We start from the raw sequence: 23,374 nt of genomic DNA on the forward strand, positions 1-23,374 counted from the left end.
GCTGTGGATGCAAAGAGATTTCAGTGCTCTCCATCTCCCCCCTATCTCTCTCTGTCTCTCTCTCTCTCTCTCTCTCTCTTTATGCGCTTTCATTCTCTTGTTCTCTGCCTCTCTTGCTCCTGCTATCGTACCACATCTCTGTCTCTTTCTCCCTCGTTTGACAGAAAAACGAGCCTTGTAGATGGAAGTCTTTTCAACACGTATCAAGGAAATTAATTGACTTTCATAATAAATGGGATCCACTCAGTTGAATACATTTGTATACTTCAAGATGTACAAAACAGGAAGTGGTATCGGGGCCATGTCTTCCTCTCCTCCTTTTCACCCACCCTGTCACTCCCTGTTTTCCAGATGATTTAGCCACACACCCACACACACACACACACACACACACACACATATTCACACTTTATTTATTCCTATTGTGTGACAAAATTTACCTCCTACTTTGCAATAGACGCTGACTTTTGTCTGCAGTCTTAATGTGCAGGGATGCACTTAGTGAGCGTTCCATCTTTAATAGCCATCTTCAGAAACAGTCTCAGCTGCAGAGAAGGCTGCACCGCCATCATGCAAAGTCTGGTCTAGTCACCATCAATACTTGATTAGGTTATTGACCGAGCATGTGGAAGGTGCCGGCTGAGCAGTGGGGTGGGTAAGGGGGGCGGTGACGGGAAGCGAACTGTAGGGAGAGTCTGTAGAAACAGACACAGAGTGGGGGAGGAGTTAAAAAAATAGAGATGGGCTGTGTGTGTGTGTGTGTGTGTGTGTGTGTGTGTTGGGCAGGAGGGGTGGGGGTCAATGTAAATGTTATTGCTATGTGAGCTCATTTGATCAAAGTCCTGGAAAGGTTAAGCGAATCCAATCTGGTTTAGTATGGCAGAGTGGAGACACAGGCGCTAGGGAAGAAACCCCCAGGACTGAGAATGGATTATCATATTGGCGCTGGAATAGCAGGGGCCTCCGACGGACAGTTTACCCTGCCCGTAATGCGTTTAGACAGCAATTGGCCTTAATAACCTTTATTGACTTCAGCGGGTCAGTGCCAAGAATGTAATTATCAAAGTGTATCAATTTCATTGGAGTTTAGAGTTGCACCGCTCACAATAATTATTTTAAGGTCGGGCAGGGGCAATTAATCCCCTCTCCACTTATTTGATGGTTTTGTAAAACATTATAAATGTTGTGGTTTCTGTTGTGTGTTTCAGTGTAAATTATTTCAGAAAGCCGTTTTTTCTGATGTATTAGTCGGAGGGCTTGCCGTGCTGGTCGGGCTCTGGGAAAAGCAGCGTATATTGAGAAGCTAGGGGCCACAGCTGAATCATGTTGCAGGTATTTATTTACCAGCAGTGATTTTTCTCTTTCGCTCTTTCTCGGTTTGCGTTTAGAGTTTTATATCCACTTTATATGCAACCCAGATTAATTATAAGTGTGAACTAAGCAGGAAACTGTTTAAAGACCATTTATATTGCTCATTATGAAGCCATTTATTATCCCTCACATTAAATCACCGCGCATTTATACAACACATTGTTTTGCATTTCAAGCTGTATGCTGTGGAAAGAGGCTTATGCATTTATTATATTCCAATTCTTTGTTGTTCTTTGGCATGAATTCAATGTGTGTGTTTCTATGTGCGTGGATTTTATACTTATTTGCATCCCCGTGTCCTTTAACATGAGTGTGTGCGCAGTGTGAATGCAAGACGTGCATGTGCAGCCGCACAGTTTATCCTTCATTGACAGTCAATACGTGCCTGGCTAGTCGCTGCTGTTTTTCCTTATCACACAACATAGAGGCCTAATCCACAAGTTCATTATTTCAAAGCCTCGATTACCCATGGCTCAATATTAACGTCCTTGCTTTGCCCTGTTTAGATGCAATTGTACAGAAGAAAATTAGTTAAAGATTATTGTTATTATTCATTTATGAAGAAATGATATGGCTGATAATACATTTTACATCATGCAACAATGCTGTTTGGAAATATAGAAATGAAAGAAGCAAGGATAGATAGAGTAAGAGAGCGAGAGAGAGAGAGAGTGGAAAATGTAGTAGTGCAAAGGTATTTGCCATTCTCTTTGAAGTCCCTATTCAACAGGGTAAGCTGAATTTTCAGCGGTGCCTGATAGTGTTCTGCGTAAATGCTTAAACCCTTTAGAGAATTTTCATGGGCAGATACGTGGTGGCTTGAAGGGAGCGTTTATGTTACCTGGAGCCAATGCAGCCCGCAGCTTTGTACCCAAAGATGTACACTTGTAGTGAATGGAATCCCACGGAGGTTTGTCTATGACAGCATCTCAGTGCAACATTGCACTAAGCTAAAGCGGGGGGTGGGGGGGGTAGATATGAACAGAATTAACCCTGTCACTTCTTTGCGAGCACCTCAAATACACAGACTCAGACATAGAGGGGCAAGCAATGAGACATGCACACCAACAAGCACACACATCCTCATGTGTTAAGGTTCGAGTTAGTGTGGCTTTGTGTCTTCAGGTGTCTGTTAAGGAAATAATAAATACAACTTTGTGGTTAAAACTCTTCTGCAAAGATAGTTGACAAACATAATTACCACCAGAGTGGAGGGTATCTTTTCACCAGTGTCTGTTGTTTGGCTTTTTTGTTTGTTTGTTAGAAGAACGACTTGAAAGATGAGTTTGGCTAAAGGAGTGGCCAGCAATTAAAGACCAACTTTCTTAATGTTTTTGATATTATTTTAAATACATTTTTCCTACTCACCCAGAAGGTACCAAACTAATTTCCAAACATCTTATTTGACGGGTAGAGGATGGTTCAGCAAAGCTAAACAGAGCCTTTTTTCATTTGCCATGATTCACAATGAAAGGGTGTACCTGAATGTCCTGCAGGTGCTTAGAGCTGTTACATGTCGTGTTTGTGGATTATGGACGACTGGGTTTTAAACGCATTTGAAGAAGTTATCTGTCACATTGTGGAAATAATAAGTGAATCGATGCCATCGTTTGAATTTACTTCAATTCAAAAAAAGAAAATGAGCCCATCACATTTGTTTTTGTACCCGTAATTGTCCGCTGCAGGATGGCACTGAGCAGGCGGGGTATTTCAGAGGTTTGGATCATTTTTGTTTGTCTGTTCAGTGTGATATTGACAGCACTTTTACTGAATCAGCAGCCTTTGAATCCTGATTTTCTCATCTTCTTAGAAAACAAATTAGCACTTAATGGAGACTCATCTGCCTCATGCGCTTAGCAGCTTCCTCAATCCTTGCATTTATTAATTTATCCTGTTATTTATTTACTTACTTCTTCATTTACTTACCGCTTACCCCCTCCTCTTCTTCTCCCTCTCGCTATCCTTGGCCTCGATAAGCAAGATTGAAGCTTTCAGAGTAGGGGAGATAACATCCATTTAAGTGGTAAAGAGGAATTATGGGGCAGCCCAGATTAATCACTGCGCAGTTTAATCGCATTCAGTGCGGATGGGTTGGCTGCAGGGTCCAGCTTTTTCCTGTGTCATACAAACAGAAAGAGAGGGATGTGAAGAAGCATAGATAGAAGAAAAAGTGATTTCAGTGCACATCGTAGCCAAACCCTTACAGGTGATTACAGACGTCACCTCTCACCGACGCTTATATATTATTACTCCAGTAGTTTCATCCAGGTGTAATAGATTACACTGGCACGGCTTTAACACAGTTTTCTGTTTATGTTTTTGAGTCGCCCTTCCTGCCAACATGATAAACCAGGAATCCTTTTTCTTTGAATTTCTTCAACTTTGACACATTTGGCTGTCAAACGGGCTCGGTCAAGGCGACTGCTACTCAAAAGATGTCACAAATTCATACAGTAATTCAAATTTCACACAGATGCCTGAAATGAATAAAAAAAAAAATAATGACATTTTATACCCAACATGTCAAACACAATTTCAGCGTGACTTCTGCAAATGTTTTCAACGCCACAACTCTGACGGAGGAGGAGACTATATGATTATTCCTGTTATTTGTATGTTTTTATCATTCCTCTGTAAAAAAAAAATCTTTAAAGAGTCTCACTGGAAATAAGTCTAATACATTAACTGAATTTTCTTCCATAAAATTCACTTAAAAACTTTTCATTTAATTTCTTAAAATCCCTACATTTATTATGGGAATGTTTGGACAGCTTTGTAAACATAGATCCAGACAGTCAGGAAACAATAAACCCCTCTGCACTATAATACATTTGATTGTCAGTTTCATTTGAAAGTACAAATACTATAACATAAATTGTTTGCATTTTGACTCCAAAGTCAAATCCAGTATATTTGTGTGCAGGTCGCAGGAAGTGAGCAGCCATCCTTACAAATAGGGAATCTTTACCATGCTATTCTTCCCTTGGAGATGGAATGATCTGATGGGTGGTGTTAAATGGGTGAGATGTAGGACAATGTAATTAACGCTAGTCCTTTAGCGGCCCCTCCTCGCTCCGCTGGGAGTGCCCGATATAGTGCTCATTAATTCCTATTTGTGTGTAATGAGAGGGTCATGTTGGATGTAATAAATGGCTCCTTTATTTGGTCGAGAGCTGCAGGGCGGCATCCTTTCCTGGCTAACAGTCTCATAAACACCCTTTAGCTGCTCTCATCAGCCTCCCTAGGTGGGGAGCAATCACACATACACATCTTCGTGCGGTGGGAAATATAGGCTGCTGTGTAAATGCGTCGAAAATCAGGTGTGTTTAGAAACAGTTGAGTAACTCCAACATAATCCTTTTTATGTTATGATGATGATGATAGCCATTAGAGATAGCCAGATATTAATTATAACTGTGTTAGCATGAAATTAATTCTTCACATTAAAAGAGGCCCATGCATTTGTGAAAGACCCAGTCCAGGGTACAATCCTAATTTATGATTATGATTTATGTCTTAAAAAACAGTTTGGACTTTTCAATATCAACAAATACTGTTTTGATTCAATAAAATAATTGGGTATATGATGTAGTTCAATACAAAGTGTGCTGTACTAACTTTTAATTCCATTTAATAATTAGATTACTACATTATACTTCCTGGTGGAATTTATTGAAAAGGTTTTTTTCCAAACATACAAAATTAAATTAAAAAAACTTATTTTAAGTGCTCATTTTCCTAGACTGAAGTGCAGAGCATAATGTGAGTCTCTAATCCAGTTACATGGAACTGCTTCATGGTGTGCTCATTGTTTATTACTGTACAGCCGTACAGTTTGAGGGGAATTGTTAAAGGCAACAAGGCTCCATGTCTAATTACAGCAATGTTATGGAAGCAGCAGATTAAACACACCTGTTTTTTCTTTCTTTTTCTTTTGTATACTGTATAGTGCTTTGAATGACTTCAGGAAGCAAAATGCATCAGACTAAGGTAGTATTTTTAAATGAATCCCGCAAATAGTTATCATCGTAGAAATCAAATCCAAAAATATATTTAAAAAAAACTAAAAATCAGCTCATAGTAAATAATTTTCAATCAATGCAGCAAGTTTATTCATAAAACCCAGACCTTGCAGCCTTTGATCAACAATGTCTTCAGGTTTCCTACAGTTCCAAATCGTTTCAGCTTTAGATATAATCATCCTTTATCACTGTGCCTCAATGAGTCATTCATATTCAATGTTAGACTAGTCAAATAAGAGGATCTGATGGGTTTTGCAACTGCAGCTCAATAGCTCTCTGGCAGATTGAAAGATTCAGAAATCACCACATTTTAGACTCCTTAGAGTCAGTCAGAACTTTATGGCGGTGCACTTCAGCCCCTTCAGGCATATTACCCCTCAAAAATAAAATTCTTCTTTGCAGGCATGTCAAGATGGATGGAAACCTTTTTTTATTGGTTTAATATTTTCAAAGACATGATGCAGTGTGTGTGTGTGTGTTGCACTATAACTTCAGGGCTAAGAAAGGCTGGCTTTGGCCCCAGTCAGCAAAAAGCTTTTTACTGGCAAGAGAGTGATGTGCTGATCACAATCTGTTATCTAGCTACAATCTGGACTCAGCTTTCATATAGTAAAAGAGAGTAAGGGGGCTTTAACATAACAGAAGGTGCTTGAGTGTCACGCTCATCGCAAGCATCTCTGTCCAGCTCTGTCTTCATTGTCCTGAATTAGTCAAAGCGTCTCTCCAAGCTTTCTCGTGATGGATGGATGATGCATTTTTTGCCAGGCCAGTCAGGATTTTGCACAAGTGTATATGATCGTGTGTGCTGTCCTAGCTTGCTGGAGACCTCATTCAGACAAAGAACTATGCAGTTTAGCCATTAAGACAACTGGGCACACACTCTTGCCATGAGCCGGAGACAGAAGTCTTGCAAGAAAAAGGCCAGTGAGTTTTTATGTGGTTTTTGTGGGCCCATTGGACTCCAACCCATCAACAGATTTGTCTTTTCTTCTCACCACCAAAAGGGGACACAACAAAGGTCTGTGGGTTCTGCTTCATTTGACCCTGTGGAAAGCATACGTCCTTCCATCCAGCTTGCATTCAGCCTAGAAGATGGAGTGCCGTTAGGGCTATTGAAAGCATCTCTGCCCACTTGAGTGTGTTACAAAGCCTTCAAACAACATCACTTGTCAGGGGTCTTCCCTTTTAAAGAGTGTCTCTATTCCCCCCAACCCTTTGTTACTTCAAACATGTTACTCTGATGTTTCAGACACATTTTTCTAATGTTTTACACTCCATATAATCTGCTGTGTGTAGCAAAACGCTTTTGACTGGTTGACGTTATTGATGGTATCCGTGACCTTCAAGGGTCAAGCTGGCAGAACGTTTTCTATCACCACGGAGACACATACAGAGCGACAGACCACAAAAACGCAAAAAAAACATAAAAAATCTGAGTACACACTACACTTGTACAATCTAATACAATCCAAAATGCTGAATCATCAAATCATCTATCTTTACATATCTGTGACTAAAAGAAATGACAGAAATGTTGTTGGTTATTTTTTTTTTCTTTCTTTCATGTTATTTTACCTTTAGCTTTTAAATGTTAAATTTTCTAAGCTACCTCCTTAGTTGCAGTTTTTTTTTGTCGCAGTTACTGGCTGTTATTGGGACCTGAGTGATCACTTTTATGTTATTATCATTTGAGCGCCGACTAGAATGATGATAAAAAGGCCTTGAATCCTTGAACAAAAAGTGAATGTTATAGGCATTGTAAAAATAGGCTTGTGGGTTGAATTGTGTGTGATACCTGTGGGTATCATCGGCACCTTTGTCTTCTTCTGCTTATCTGGATCTGGGGCTCGGGGGCGGCACTCTTAGCATAGAAGCCCAGCAGACACTCAACTCCCCGACCACTTCCTCCAGCTCTTTTGGAAGGCCAACCAAGATAGTCTTCTCTCTTGACCTCGGTCTTCCCTGCAGCCTCCTTCCGGATGGACAAACCCGGAACACCTTCCAATGGAGATAGTTGTATTTTTTTTTTTTGTATTGTTGTATGTATTTTTCATGAATACAAAAATGTATTTTGAGTAAGTGCAAAGAAGTATTGCATAAAAACTATATTTTAAAAATCCACCTGAAGTCAGTGTTTGAATCTCCTCTACTAACTCCTGATGATATTACATGCTTTTGTGCTACAAAGTCTGGGTGAAAACCCTGTCTAGTCAACACACACACACACCACACACACACACACACACACACACACACACACACACACACACATTATCATCCAATCTTACATAATGGAAAATGAACAAATGTAATTTGTAATATACCTCAATTTTGAACCCCCTGAAGTTTGTGACAATAGACAGAGGGCAACAAAAAGACACACACATGCACACACACACACACACACACACACACACTCTCTCTCTGCCTCTGTCTGTTTTTATGACCTATGTGATGTCACAGAAAATGAAATTGGTCTGGACTTATTTCTTCCTGGGCTAATATAATTTTTCCACCAGTGGAGACTTCCCCCATGAGCAAAGCAACTTGGCAGCAGCACAGTTGCACAGTTTTTTGGTATCATTGAGCAGACACTAACCTTTTCCCCAGAACGAGGTGCAAGATGCCTATTTTATTTTATTTTTTACCACTGGTCAATGTGATATTTGTTTCTTGTTTTAGATAGAAGAGGGAGATGGTGGTATCTATACAAGAATTGACAATATTTGTCCGTACGACCTAAAACTAAAAAAATGAAACCTCATTGCAATAGGTCAGTTTTTTTGGAACCGGCATGCTATCACTCTGACATACAGTCAGAAGTCATTGCTCAACGGCTGCATGCTGTAGGATGGATTATTATTTAAGGCCATGTGCACCCTTTTATGAGCACACAGACCTGTTGGCGCACAGGAAGTCAGGGGAGTATCCTGGTCTATTTAACATACTAGTGACAGTAACTGTGGCGGTCTGTCATGTGACAAATAGAGACACACTTAGTACTGTAGACAAAGTGGTGGCAAACATGAGGCAACAGTCAAACCTCAGGTAACTTATGTTTCATCAGAATTAAGCATTTGAGCATTTCCATGTCATCTACTTTTCTAAGAAATCAGTCACTGTTGGCAAGGAGACCAAACCTATTTCCAACAGTATATTAAAACCTGTTAGTGAGCCAAGAAGCGCTTTGGGTCCCCTGAAAGTGCTGGTCTAAAGGCAGCTAAGGGATTTCATGGGCTGTTAACAGTTTCACAGAAATTCTGATGGTCAGCTAGTGGAAGTGTTTTATGGAGTGTAAACCTTCAGTTCGGCATGGATCCTCTTTTAACCTTTCTTTCTGCATTTCTTTGCTATTATACAGCCCATGGCAGCTCCTCTGTGAAGTAGGAAGGGGATGTACACCATATTTTACTGTGTGCAGCAACAAACAATTCCCCCATTCTATTTTTCTGTGTTGAATGAGTAGCAAGTTGTTAGGTGATGGAATGGACAGATGCTTGTTGGTGTTAAGGTTCAGTCCTAGCTTGAGGTGTTCGTGAGCTGCCCCAGGCTGCCCTCCAGCCAGCCTTCACTTGGAATGCTATCATCACTCCAGCTCTCCACCAACCAAAATATCGCCTCAGTGTGGTTGCGTGTTTGTTTACCCACCCTACCTCTGCGCAGGGCCGTAAATGTTTCTGCTTATCTGTAGTTAAATAGATAGGCTTGAATTTGGGATATGGGCATGATAGTTGAAGATACCTATGTCCTCCTTGTCCCCTTGTTCACCTCCGGATGTGGCTTGGGTCAGGAGGACATCTGTGGTCAGCATCAGCCTCACAGAGGTGGAGGCTGAGGACAGCTACTGTCATCAAGGGGCAAAAAGGGGGAAAGAGGGGCTGATTAGTGCTAACACACTCCCAAAGATAAAGGGCTGGGGTCTTTTGCAATGACTGGCTGAGGCCTCGCTCAATAAATAAATGGCCTGGGGATCAGCCTGTGGCTATACATTAAGGCCTCTCTTTGCACGGTGTCCTCTAAATACACACACACACACACACAGAGACTCTCTCGCTCTCTCTCTCTGGCATGTAAACACACAGGCACATATTTTGGAAAATGTACTGATACAGTACATTAACATTATTGGATGCACACTAAAGGCAGACACAAATTAGAGGTGGACCAACACAATAAGGGTGTTACATACACACAAGGCCAATGTGTGGTGTAATTAATGTGTATAATAGGGGTGACGAGTACACTAGTGTGTTTGTCAGAAGATAGGGTCCATTTTAGTGATGATAATACATGTTGCTGAAAGTATCAGCCATCAAAGTCATACAAAATGTGTTGATGTCAGAATGGTAGATGGTTACTTAACTGTGTGCCTCATCGCCCCAACCAAGCAGGTAATGTTGTCATTTTGGTTTGATGGTGCTATGTACCCCTAACCTCTGTTTCTGTTTATGGGTCACACACCGAGGACCCAGATACGAAGGCTCTGAACTGTCAAAAACACATCAAAGTAAATTAAAAAAGACAATTCATTTATTGGGAAATATATTCACTCACACGGTGGCTTGGGCTTGCTTATCATGGAAGAGTATCGCCTTCGCGATATCAAGCAGGTGTGCACTCTGAACATCTTTAGTTAAAATTCCTTCCTATTTCACACTTTGAATGGCGGTTCTTCACACCCAGCGTGGTTAGTATGTAGCTGAGATGGTAAAGCAGCCTGAATGCACTTTCTCGAATTGCATTCATTCCATGAATACAGGTTTGATCCAAATAAAAGATACCTTCTCCATAGAAAGTACAGCCAGCTCCTGGCCACTGCAATATTTGGTGTCTCCTCGGAGTCAGGTGTAATCAGTCACACGCTGCCACTTGCTTTGACACCTGTCCTGTGTGGTGAGGAGGACGTAAGCATATTATCCTTTTTGAAAATCACACTCCTGTCCTTCAGAAAAACACACGGACTATCAAACTTATCTTCACATCAGGAAAGACAGACAGGGCAGTTGTCAGAAAAGGGGTTAAAAATGAAGCAAAGAAGAAATGATGGTTCCCTTACATTGTAGTTTTTTTCTTTTTTTTAAAGATGGTTGGATGACTGGGAAGGCAAGTGACTGTTAATGGGGAGAAGTGATCATGCTTTACTGGAGGATGTGACAGCGAGCGACTGTTCTTAACAAGGCGTCAGAGTCAGTCAGAGTTACAGATCCATCACTTCTCAGAGGCCTGAAGAAAAAGGGCGGAGACATTTAAAGATATTCAGAGAGCTAGTGAGTCTGTGAAGGGTAGAGAAGAGGGAGAAAGGGGGGGTTTAGTGCAGCTGACAGCACTGCATTTAATTTGGACTGCCAGATCCTTTTTCACTTGACTCCCTCTCAACCAGCTTAGAGGCTGCGGAGGACTTGCAGGCGAAGGTTTGCCAGGATGTCTCAGATTAGCACTGATGTGCCACGTCACACTTTAAGCTTTAAGTAATTCATGTTCAACAGGGGGATACTCACACATTACACTGTGCTGTGCAGGACGTGATTAATTGACTCACACTCTAATTTTGGGTGTAATTTGCCCATCCTCTGATGTGAAACTGACTTTATACTAGACTTACTGTATGTCTCCGTCCCAGGGATGATATAATAGACTCTTGGCTCAGTGTGTTATTTCTGAACTGTGCATAGAAGCTCAGGCATTGGGCATTCGCTGCACATACCCGTTCCATTCGATTCCATTCACTTTGACATTCAGGAGATCTGTTAGCACCAATCATTGATTTGTCCTACTCAATGAGGCAGCATGTGACAAAGGAATCCATGTCATTTAAAATGTTTTCACACATCAAAAATGGAGCTTTGAAAATCCAAGATAGGCTTGAGTTTCAAAGGAAATACTTTTTATGTACATATTTCTATGTAAGCAACATGCAATTTTGCAACATAATTGATACTGTCTGCTGGTACATGCTAAGTAAATCTCATTAAATGAGATTTCATATATCTCAATAACATGCTGGAAAGGCATTTTGGATGCAGTCGGTGCCCAAGTGTCGGAGAACGCTGGCTAGTGCTAGAAAAAGTGCTCAGGCTTCCACATTAACAACTTATCCAACAAGCTAATTAATCCAAACAAGATGTCAATACAATGGGTGCTGCTTTCAAGCTAATGAAGGTTCAACATTCAATGAATAACTGCGTTGCTAGCGTTGTGCATTGTTGGCTGCGGCTGCTGCAAGGGACTTCACACTGAAACTTTAAAGCAGGGTTTTTGGTTTTTGTTGAGTCCAAGCAAGAGAGCACGAGCGCAACCCGATAATGAGCTTTTATCAAGTGGGATCAGCCAGTACAGGTATCGGTACTCTAAATTCAGATGACTAATGCGTCTTTGATCTCTGGTAGGTTTTTATAGCCGAAAGAACATAACCTTTCTTCGGGGTATCAGTATATTCACAAATTAGGCAAGGGTCTCAACGTTTTGATCAGGTAATTACTCGTTTTAAGTGTGTTGTTCTGGCCAGTTCCGCATTTCACATTAGAGATACTGCAACTTGAATCATCGTGATACGTTGTGAAAAGTTCAGCCACAAATGTAAGGGCAATATAGTCTCCATTTGTATCTTTTTACACGCCAAAGTGAGTTTCACACCTAAATGTGCTCCCATGCTGTTAACCCATTTATTTTGATTCACATGTGCACCTATTTCCTATTGCTCTTTTACAGACAATGCTCTTCCTGGCTACAGTGGAGGAGGAGGGACAAGCAGGAGAAGGAAGACGAGAGATGGCCGAAACCTTGCTCTCTGCCTTGACTGACAGACAGCAGCAAAGGCAGACATGGAGAGACAGGTAAGAAAATGTAACACCAACTATGATCCTTCGACTGGGTCTCAAAAATTTAATTATTGACAATTATGTGAAAAAGGTAAGTACATATGAAGCATGACCATTTTCTTATATTGAAAATGGGACACCCCCCAAACACACACATACACACACACAAAACACTTCACTCCGCCATACTTCATTTTCTTACTCATTTACATACTTCTTATGTCAACTTATGACACCTTTATTGTACAATTTGTAAAATTGTATCGTTAAATGAGTGTTTGATAATTAATGAGTGAACCCCCATTAGGATGAGACACGAACCAAATGTTGATGTATACATGCTGCAAGTTTATGACTCTGATAGCTTACTTGGCTGTGAAAGGCAAGAGCTATTTAGGGGCTGAATGGTAGAATGCAGCAAAAACTGACACTATTAAATTGTGAGAACTCCTCAGGTTAACATCTGCGATCCTGTCATCTAGCAAAGTTACCATGAATTATCAGTTTAGGCATGTTTCAATCAGTTCACATTAAAAACAATGTCCTTCAAAGAGCTGATGTGAATTCCACAGAGTTTGTGTTTGTCTTTGGTCCTTGGACCTGGCAGCTATCACAGCCTTCACACTGACACGTGTGTCTTGGATAAACCCAGTCACTTCCTTCCTTCTAGATAAGGGCTGTATTCGAACACTGACCATTCATTCAGATAAAGTTGGGTCTCTCTCTCTCTCTCTCTCTCTCTCTCTCTCTCTCTCTCTCTCTCTCTCCACACACGAGCATTAGCTGTTCATTCTTTAAGACACTCTCCCCATTCACATTTAAATATGTTTCGCTACTACAGATTCTACCTTATTGTTGTGCACACACACGCAGGGATGCACGCACACATACAGGTACACGCACACACACACAAACACACACTTTAGACAAGACATGATCCAGAGCATTGGGGAATCTTAAGTATTGGCATTGAGATTCACATGTTAGAAATTACTGAAAACAACACCTTTATTTTTGCAATATATGATAACTTCTCACCGTGTTGTTGCTCTCATCGTTGCAAAGTGGTTCTCTCTTTTGCGTAACTTCCTCTAGCTGACCCTTATCCTGATTACCCTTGTAAACAGGTTGTTTCCACACACCTTGCTTTACTGTGTCAACGCCCACAACTCGAATGCAGGGTCTGCTTTAACAGTGTATTACAGCTGCAGGTGGTGAAAGCTAGAAACCACTTCTTCCTAACCTAACATCGGCACTGTGGCCCACTATTCCAGTTTCTCTACCACCCACAAGGCAATGTTAGCACCTTCTGACCATGTCTAAGCTTTAACCTATCTCAGCCAGTCCTGGAATCTTCACAGGCATTATCAGAGTCCAGGACAGGATATGCTCAGTCACTGTCAGCAAGGCAGCCAGACGTTTACTCTATCAGCAGTGAAAGACTGATTAGATTAGTTTTGGAGGAGGGCAAGTCCCACACATTATGTCTGAACTCCATCTGCTCCTGATACAGCCTCTTCCTTTCAAACACATTAAATGTCTATCCTTATCCCCCGCCTCTACTACTTACAAAAAGCCAGAGGTCATTCTGTCAAGTGGCTGTCAACAGATCGCATTTACACATAACTAAACACATAGCCACGTACAGTGTTAAGTGGGACTTACTAATACTATTTAGATATCTGTGGTTGAAGAAAAGTTAAGGATTACTTGATAGGTCTTTTTTTAGAGTGAAGAAAATCTTTCTGCACATTATTAAGATGTAATGTGCATAAAGTGAAGTAATATTGAGGCAGTGAAGGAATCTGCTTCACTTCAAACATTTGTCCTTTCCAACAGAGGATTTAAAAAAAAATTTTTTTTTTACTTTGCTCTGATATTTTTTACTTTGCATCCTACTGAAGTTTTCACACAATATGCAACATGCTTTTCTCAGAATGCTTTCTTTTGTTTTAATGATTTCCATTCAGCACATATTGCTTCTAAAAGGACGAGAAACATAAAACAACATGATTGATGACTCTAGCCAGAAGCACATAAACAAAAACAACCAGCACTGATTGATTAATCTTCTCACTTCCTTTTGTTTCTTAAACACCAGTTTAAAGTAGCATTTTGCATGCCATTTTCTGTTTCCGGGGCATTTTTAGCATTACCTACATAGAAAAAAGAGAAATTGGACCTGCTGACCAGTGGATCCCTTACAAGTGACTTATCGGCCCTCACAGGGAGCGATGGCTCAGTTGAAACAGGCCATTCATTCACTCTGAACCAACAAAGTTATGTGAACTTTTTTTTATTATTATTCTTGTGAGCTATTCTTGTAACTGGGTTTTCCAGATGCACATGGTGAATTCTTTGATAGATGTTGCCCTCTGTGTCCCTTCGGTAAATATCTAGTGAGTGTCCTGAAACCAGATGGATTGTTATGGAGAGTGTAGGCGACACTTGTGTATCCCACACAAAAAGAGCAAATGAAGAATAATGCACAATAAAAAAAAAAGTTAATCACACCAGAGCTAAATAGATACAAAATGCTAGGATCAATACGATTTGAAAATGTCGAGATCTTATTTCTGATTTTTACAAAGACAGGTGAAAAATGATTTGTTGTTTGACAGCAATATGGTACATACATAAAAACAACCTTTGTTTCGTAGTATTCTGTAGGTTTTTTGTTTTGTTTTTAGCATTTCTTTTAAATGTCGTGCTGAATTTTTTTTTGTAATGTGTTTTCTAATGAGGTTATAATTAAGTCAAAATTAGCATATTATTCATAGCATTATTATATTACTCAGTTATGTTACAAATAATACACAAAATTATTCAATGGGTTGGAATTTGCATTTCTTATTTGTAATCAATCAATCAATCCAATTGTGCTGCTGTTATGTGTGCTATGGTGATGTTATAAGGGCCACCAGCATGATGGGTAGCGTACAGTGTAAAATAATCCCACAATATAGTTTGTTGCTATTTTTACTTTATGAACCAGCAATGTGTACATTGTAGATAATATTATTTATATGTTGTGTTCCGACTGGCCTGCAGTCCTGTCATAATCAACTTTTTTTAAGTGCAGATTGTTTGGAACATATACGTTTCTTCCTTTACAAAACCTGACCGAAATGCCAGCTTTTTTCAGAATCACTTGCTTTCATAATTGCTACATTTCAACCTAGAATAGTTACTTTGTGTGATACCGTCTTGCATGATTACGTGACCTGATGATGACCTTCAGGAGCCTAGAGGTCACTATTCTGACCAATTGAGAGGAGAAAAAAAAAGCTTTGTCACACTCTGCAACCAAACATTGCAGGGAACAGCTGCGAGTTTTGTACTGACCATGCAAACTGCTGTAGGCTTTGTAAGGTCATTATATGATAATGAAAATCATTACAGAATTACATGGGGGTTTAGGACTTGAGAACAGCGGGGAGGGGAGGGGAGGGCCACATTGGGTTTGATAAATGGACTGTGAAGGTGCCCATCTGGCCCTTTCTATGCTTTTTCTCTATGCTCTTTTATTCAATCTCATCGTTTACTGCCCCTCTTTCATCCTCTGTCCTCCGGCAGGCTAGCATAAAAGCAAGAAGGCCTGTAGTGAAAGATTAACAGAGTGCAAACCCAACTCACCTCTGTGGAGGAGAAAATACAGGCAGAAGTGTTTATGACCCAGAAGAAGGTTTGTGAATGACTGGGCACACCCTGTCCTCTCGTCTGTGTGGGCCGGTAGGAGAGAGGGCAGCGTTAACCTCTGGCATGGGGAACGGTTAGATACCTCCAAATGTATGAATAGCTTTAATTTGGAGCCACACACTGAATGTGTTTGCTGTTTAAAATACCTGTGTAATATTTTAGGTTCGAATCTTAGTTTTTGTATTGTGTAACAGACAGGACAGATACAGATATCAAATTCCACCCTTTTATTTGGCGTTGAAGTTGATCGTTCCCAAGTATTTGAACCCTTTTCTTGTTCTTATGCAAATAGCTTGGAAATTTATTTTTATTTCAAATGTATGTTCTGTTATAAGTTAAATATTAAGAGGAGGACGTTTAAGTTTTTTATTTAATATTTGCGGACAAATGCCAAGGAGTGGAGCCACACAGTACAAGTTAGGATGACCTTATGATAGCTGTACAATCTGTTGCATAGTACATCTGTTGCTGTTGCTGCTGCTTGTGGAGAGTCAGTCAGGTCTTTATGCCAAGACAAAGGAAACATTGGTTGACATGGCATGCATATGTAAAAGACAGAGAAGTAGGACCACGTGTCCACAGCTGCACTCATCATTCAGCTGTCCAGCTTGACCCATGACCCCTTCCTAGCCACTATTGGCTTTATGTTTCCTGCCATTGTCATCCTTTCTTGTCTTCACCTGGACAGGGTGCTGCTACACAAAAGGTCCATTCTGTCATCAAAACCAAGGGTCACTGGGAGCCAAGCAGGGGTCACAGAACTAAGGCTGTGGGCAGTAGTGGATGACCCCACCAGTGATGTCAGCTAAAAGTTGGGACCATGTGGAGTTGCATCACAGCAGAGAAAAGAGGAGGAGGACCTGTATTGGCTAGCACGTAATTCCTTCTCTGTAACAGATGGTAGTTGGAAAGATTCTCATTATTGGGTCCGTAACAGGACGGGACACATTTTGTCTAATATGTCATTGACCTCCTCGACGCCTTTGAAATAGATGTGCCATAATGGTGAATGACTTGCATCTATGCTATAATCAACTCACTCTCTTGATACACTCAGTATTTATTTGGTGCAAGTTTCCATGGATATCTGGTAAAGCCATGACCTGTTCAGTATCCTTTGCACAATTGACTGGGTGAAGAAATTTGAGAATGAGGGCAATGTATCTTAATGACCAACTTGGAATGGAATCTGATCATTCATTATATACATAGGTTTGTGACGTTTGTGAGAGGGTGGCATTATGATGTTAATAAGTAGATTTAATTAGCAAGGATGGCGATGGTGGTGCTGGCATCATAGAGCATTGTTCTGGTTGGCAGCGGGTTGTTCTGGGCATGTTGTCAACCAGCCCTGTGTGATCTAACTTGCAACCTGAGGTGGCGGGTTAATCAGATTGCCCAGACAGCAGTCCCTCATTTGACTCTACACCATTGCTCCTGTAACAACAGTCCTGTTTGCAAGCCGTACAGATAGGGCTTGCTCAGTCTGTTTATATTGGCAGCCAAAAGTTTTGCTGGCTGGGCTATTGTTTGTCTTTACTTTTGGGGTTTGACTTCTACAATGATGGCCAAACACCTGATTTTATGATAAGACAACTCATGTCCCAAAACTTAGTTTTTTGTCTTTGTTGTCTGTTTGTCTTATTCTTTGTATCACCCACTTTTGCCATCATCAGCATTGCTATGTTTACTTGATTCATTGTAATGTTGAAGAAAGCAAATATGCACAGTCTGTAATTACCGCAACTGCAGTGGTTAGCCTGGGATGCTGTCATCTAATTTGTCTGTCTTTATCTAAAACATGCCTGTGTGGTCCCTGAGACTGGTTACATGCAAGCAGTGCGATTGTCCGCGGCTTGATTGTTTGTGAGGTGTGTGTTTGAGTTTGCGTGATTACAAATTACAAATTCCCCTTTCATGCACCGGCCACTGTTTAGCAATTAGTAAGTTATGCATGACATATCTTGACCTGAGCACAACCTCACGGCTGCCATTGTGGTAAAAATGGCTGACCTGTCTTAACAGCAAAACTCTGAAGTATTTCAGAGTATGTGCCATTCTTGCAGGAATGTAGTTTTTAAAAAAGGTCCAATGATGCTATTTCTTTATCTTAAGCATACTATAGAAACAGTGTAAACATGTGCTTATGTCTATCTCGTCTGGTTCTCAAATAAGTCAGTAATTAGCTTTTGAGGTACATGCTTTTTCTCTTTTTGTGGTTAGGTGAGGGAATGGAACGTTTTCAACTGGCAGGAATGAGTATCACACGCTCTCTTTGTGTAATAGTGCTTCTCCTTGACAGAGTCACAAATGGATCAAATTGCTCACAGATTTTAATGGAAACAGTCATTTCATAATTAAACATTTCACAGTAAAAGCTTGGGAATGCAATTTGGCACAGAAAAGGAGACAGTAAAAAAATGTCATTAAAAATTCAACAGACATTCACCACACTTGTTGCTGAGATAGTCGTCCATTAAATGCTGCCTTTTATTTATTTATTTACTTTTATGTGAAATCAGCATTTGTGTTGTGACAATGTGGTCAGGGTCTTGTGGGGGAAGGCATGGGTTTGGGCCTGTTTTATTGCTCGTCTGGAAAACAAGGACATTTTTTCTGGTCAAACCCAACATCCCATAAAGCTGAAAGAGCATGATTGGGTGAGGATGTGTGGCAGGCATGTGGGAAAAAAACCCATTAAGAACCCAATTTTATATGTCATTGGTGGATATACTCAGAAAATGGTGGCATTTCTAGTCAGCTGGTAGTTGGCCACCATTTTGCCTTAATACATTGTTTGTCAAGTTGTATCTTGACTAACACAATTTTAATCCTGGTGTTGTGTATTTGTGAACATATTTATGTATAATAGTGTAATCAAGCTCTGATATTGATGATTTGATGATCAGATTATTGTACAATTTTTCTCACTGATTTGGTAAGAATGTGTCATCTCTGATCATAAGGGTATGTTTAACTTATTACAATGCCATGAGTTTCATGAAAGTTAACATTATACACTGATAAGCCACAACGTGAAAACCACTGCTAGTTAAAGTGAATATCATTGATCACCTGAGTACAGTGTATTGTTTGGCCTGGAAACCATGTTATAACATTACCTTCCATTAACATCCTTGTCTCAGACAATACAGCATATCGCCAGAGGTCCCTGTGTTAGTGCAGTGAAGGATCAGGGCTGTGTTGGGGTAAGAGGTAGGCTCACGTGCGAGAGGCTTTAATGTTGTAGATATGATAGAAAGTAAGAGGAAGATTCCTTAGTAGAATCCTCACACACACACACCTCAATTTATAGACGGGCATCTTTCTTCCCTCCTCTGTTAATTACAACCTACGCTGTTGGAACTATTCATTTCATATCAAGCATATTGTCTCTTCAAGGAAAGCAGGCAGGTCATAAATTATCCTGAAGGTGATGATGGAAGTTGGAGGAGATAGTTATGAAAATTTCATCTGTCTGCCGTAGCGGCCACAGCTGTTCCTGTCACCAGCCATGTGCTGGAGGAATTACACCAGGTCGTGTTTGCATTCATGCGGGTGGGTGTGTTTCTCACTCTGCATGAATTCCTAGGTCTACGAACACATGTGAAGAGTTACAGTGCACTCCTATGTATAGCACTTATGCATGTCTTTGTGCTCCTCCCTGTGTGCATCCCTGTGATATTATGTGTGTCGCTGAGCCAATGTGTATGGTGGGTTGGCCAGGTAAGACCTGCCTGTCAGTGTGTGGAACATCTATGGCATTCCAGTCACCCTTGGGCCCCCAGCTCTGCCCTGACTGGGAGGAGGGACAAGCTCACAGGGTGGTCCCCAAGCTGTCTCTGTTCATTACCGATACAGAGACGGAACATGGCCGGCGGGTGGCCAGACCTTTACTCCTTACCTACTGTGATCATCTGCTGCTCTACTTTATGTGTCCGTGTGTGTGGTTTAGTGTGTGGGTGTTAGAGAATAAAAAAGTGCTGAAGGAAATCCCTTACCTTATGTATTTTAGTAGGGATGTGCATATTTTACATTGTGTCAAAAGAAGAATATCGCACTGAAGCTGTGTGCCTGTGCAAACATTCTTATTGGATATGCTTACATATTTACAAATATACAAAAAAAAAATAGCTTTTGGAGAAATTTGAGTGCTACTGTGGCACTTTCTTGACAGCTCTTCTTGGCAGACAGTCAATCCAAGCAGCAATTAGTAAGAAAAGAATAACAGTAGAACTCTTCCTCATCCCTTCCTACCTCAATCTGCACTTCCTGCAGATATTCTATTAGGGCCAAGGTCCATAGCTGTTAATTACAATTCTAACTAGCTTGCCTCCTGACAAATGGATGGTTTCAGCAGTGATCTGGGATAAAAGGGATATCAACGATTTCACTTCCTTCTACAAAGGCTGCCTCTGAAATGGGTCATCAATCCCGTAGTGATAAATGTCTGGTGGAGTAATGACTCTCTTATCGGCACCGGATTACTGCAGATATTTGTAATTAGTGTAGCCACACAAGTCCCCAACAGATGTTTTTGAGGCACCACAATATTGAAGCCTGGTTTTAGTACTAAATGCAGAGAATAGGGATTGGATTGCAGCAGATACAGGTGAATCATGAGGCAGTGGGAATGTGTAAACATTATGTGCTTTGATCAGTGGTTGTGTTGAGCCCCCAAAGTTAGGACCGATGTTTCTCAATCAATCAGACAAACCAATTTTTATTTGCATAGCCCAGATTATTTAACCTCATGCAGTTAGATCTATGTTTGTAACTGAACCCCGTGGGTGTCCAGGGGTACCAAATTCCCATGGATATCCAGGGATAACCGAACCCTGTGAGTGTCCAGGGGTACCGGATTCCCATGGATATCCAGGGGTAACATAACCCCTTGCGTATCTGTCCATGTGCAGGTGTCTGGTCATCTTGTGCAGGTGTCGGGTCGTCTTTTGCAGGTGTCTTGTCATCTTTTGCAGGTGTCTGGTCGTCTTGTGCAGGTCACTGGCCGTCTTGTGCAACCCTAACTCTGTCTCTGCCCTTCTGAACCATTGAGAGCGCCACAAATTCAGCTCCTTTGGCATGAGACGCGATGATCCAATTAGAATCGGAATCACAAGCCTGGTTATTCCCAAGGCCATCAATCTGTAGATTGACACCACCCACTCACAGAACATGCTCGCCTACGACTCCGGACGCTCTCCATGTTGTTCTACTGAGTGCATGTTGTGCTGACACGTGTCTACAGCAGCCTTGATGACGGTCATCCCATGTTTTCAGTCACGTCCTTGCAAAATGTGTTGCCTGTTATTTTCATTATTGTTTAATTCCTTCAATGAGTAAATAGGAAATCAATTCTAATGCAGAATTTGATGAAAACAGCTTGTTTAAATAGAAGACAATGTTACTTCTGCTTGATTCTTTTTTTTTCACACTCACACACATTCCTTTACACACACACACCTACACACAGTTTAGCTCATGACCTAATAGCTAAATACACAGCCTGAGGTCCATCCTTCATATATTGAGCAGAACTGTCACATGACTGTGAGAGCCAGGGGGCTCCTCTTCTCCTCCTGTTCTTCCTCATTTTAACCCAGCCCCAGAGGTAGCCACTGCTACACCAGTGGGAGTGAACGATTTACTTTTAACTCCCATTTATCCTGTTTTGAGTTGAGTTTCTAGCCGCCCTGAAGTTTTTTCCTCTTCCTCCTCTTCCAGCTCTCATGAAATCACAATGTGATTTATTCGGCCTGGGGTATAGTTCTATTCACAATGCAGTTTGACTCTACGACGCCCTGCTCCCCTCTGCTTTCACAATGCATCTGTGCAGAAGGACTGCTGACAAGTCTGTAACACCAGGGCCATTATCATGGCTGTAGTTGAGACTTACTTTGACCAAGTATTATTAGTATATTCTTTAAAAGTGAGACCTGCGTTTGATTCATTCCTGTTTGTTGCATAAATCTGTGCTGTTTGAAAATATATCGATATTATTGAAGCCTGCTTCCAATGAACGCTCTGTGCCTGCATTTCATGTTGGTGAAGGACTATGTTCTGTTTGTAGTTTGTAGCGTAATGTCCGACAAACCCTAAGGTATACACACATACGCATTAAGCCTGCCGCTGACAGACGTGTACGCAGATGTAGCCAGAACTGGTAATGGCAGGTGATTATAAGTGGTACATGTGCCAAACTAATTAAACCCCTGGGTTGACACCGGCATTTGGTAGCGCTGGCATCCTGGCATGCTGGTATTAGAATAATTGTACAGGAGCACATTTCACCTGTGAGACTTCAGCTAACAATGTCATTTTTTTTCCAGCATTTGGATGTTGCTACATAGGCTCAAGTTAGCTCGCTTTTCATTGTTACACGGCAGTCTCTGGCACAGATGATCTGTCCATTTAAGTCATACACTGCTTTGCTTGAAAGAAATGTTCTGTATTTATTTAATGACTAAAATTTGAATTCAGTTATAATTAAATTGTATGTACCCCAATTTTATCCATCTAATATTAATGGAAATAACAAGTTTTCAAATATACAATTCAGAAATGGAATGATAGACCCATGCATATATTCACAGACATACAGAGAAGACAGACAATATTACAGTATTCACAATGTGTTTATACTTTTGTTAAAATATTATGAATATTTACTCAAACACACCACTATCAATATAAACTTAAACAAATATATAAATATAAAACCTAATAAACCTGACCAATTCTTAATCTTGTGTGCTTGAAATTATGTGAAGACGGACATATAGTTATCCGGCCTAATATCTGACTGGCTGATCCAGCTCTGCATGTCCCCCAAGCAGGACCTGGACAGAACAGCAAGCAGGCAAAGAGAGACAAGGACAGCAGGATGAGTCCCATAGGGTGTTCAGTTCTCAGGCCGTCAGTTCTCCAGCTGGAGGGCTGAAGTGGTGATTCACCTCATAGAGGTCAGACCAGGAGGCCCATCTGTACACACACACACTCACACCTATACAGAAACACACCTGGCTTGTTGAGAAATAATTTGGAAATAGCTTTAGTTCTGTGAAAACTATTCTGGCAGTAAGCAACTTGACTGATTCATGTGATTGCCTTGTGCTGTGCAGCAGGTGTGGCATATCCCAGGTGCACACTGCACCTGGGATATGCAAGGTGTGTACTCTATACAAGGCAAAATGTAAATCAGATAGAGTATCTGTAGCTAGGAGTATTTAGGAGTGAGTACAAAGGTACAATATGTAAGAACCTTAAATGTATTGTCATTTTTATAGTCGGTGGCATGGTGTATCATATGCTGTCATGTGATCACCATCAAGCATCTTTTACAGCTTGTCCACTTGCACATAATTACTCCCTTGCTTCACTGCATATACTGTATATATCACTTGCTGAAACATTGCGTGCACTTTTCAGGTTTTATTGCACACACGCAGAGACCGTGTTCACTCT

General features: G+C 40.9%; 1 protein-coding gene across 1 annotated transcript in view; it reads left to right on the top strand.

The window, feature by feature from the left end:
* LOC137914898 (alpha-ketoglutarate-dependent dioxygenase FTO-like) overlaps positions 1 to 23,374 on the top strand; it is a 120,345-nt gene that overhangs the window by 51,469 nt on the left and 45,502 nt on the right. The window contains exon 10 of the mRNA XM_068758385.1: positions 12,102 to 12,226. Coding sequence (XP_068614486.1) covers positions 12,102 to 12,226 — 125 coding nt within the window. The remainder of the gene's footprint in view (positions 1 to 12,101; positions 12,227 to 23,374) is intronic.

Source organism: Brachionichthys hirsutus, unplaced genomic scaffold (genome assembly GCF_040956055.1).
Source record: "Brachionichthys hirsutus isolate HB-005 unplaced genomic scaffold, CSIRO-AGI_Bhir_v1 contig_186, whole genome shotgun sequence".
In the NCBI taxonomy this organism is placed as follows: Eukaryota; Metazoa; Chordata; class Actinopteri; order Lophiiformes; family Brachionichthyidae; genus Brachionichthys; species Brachionichthys hirsutus.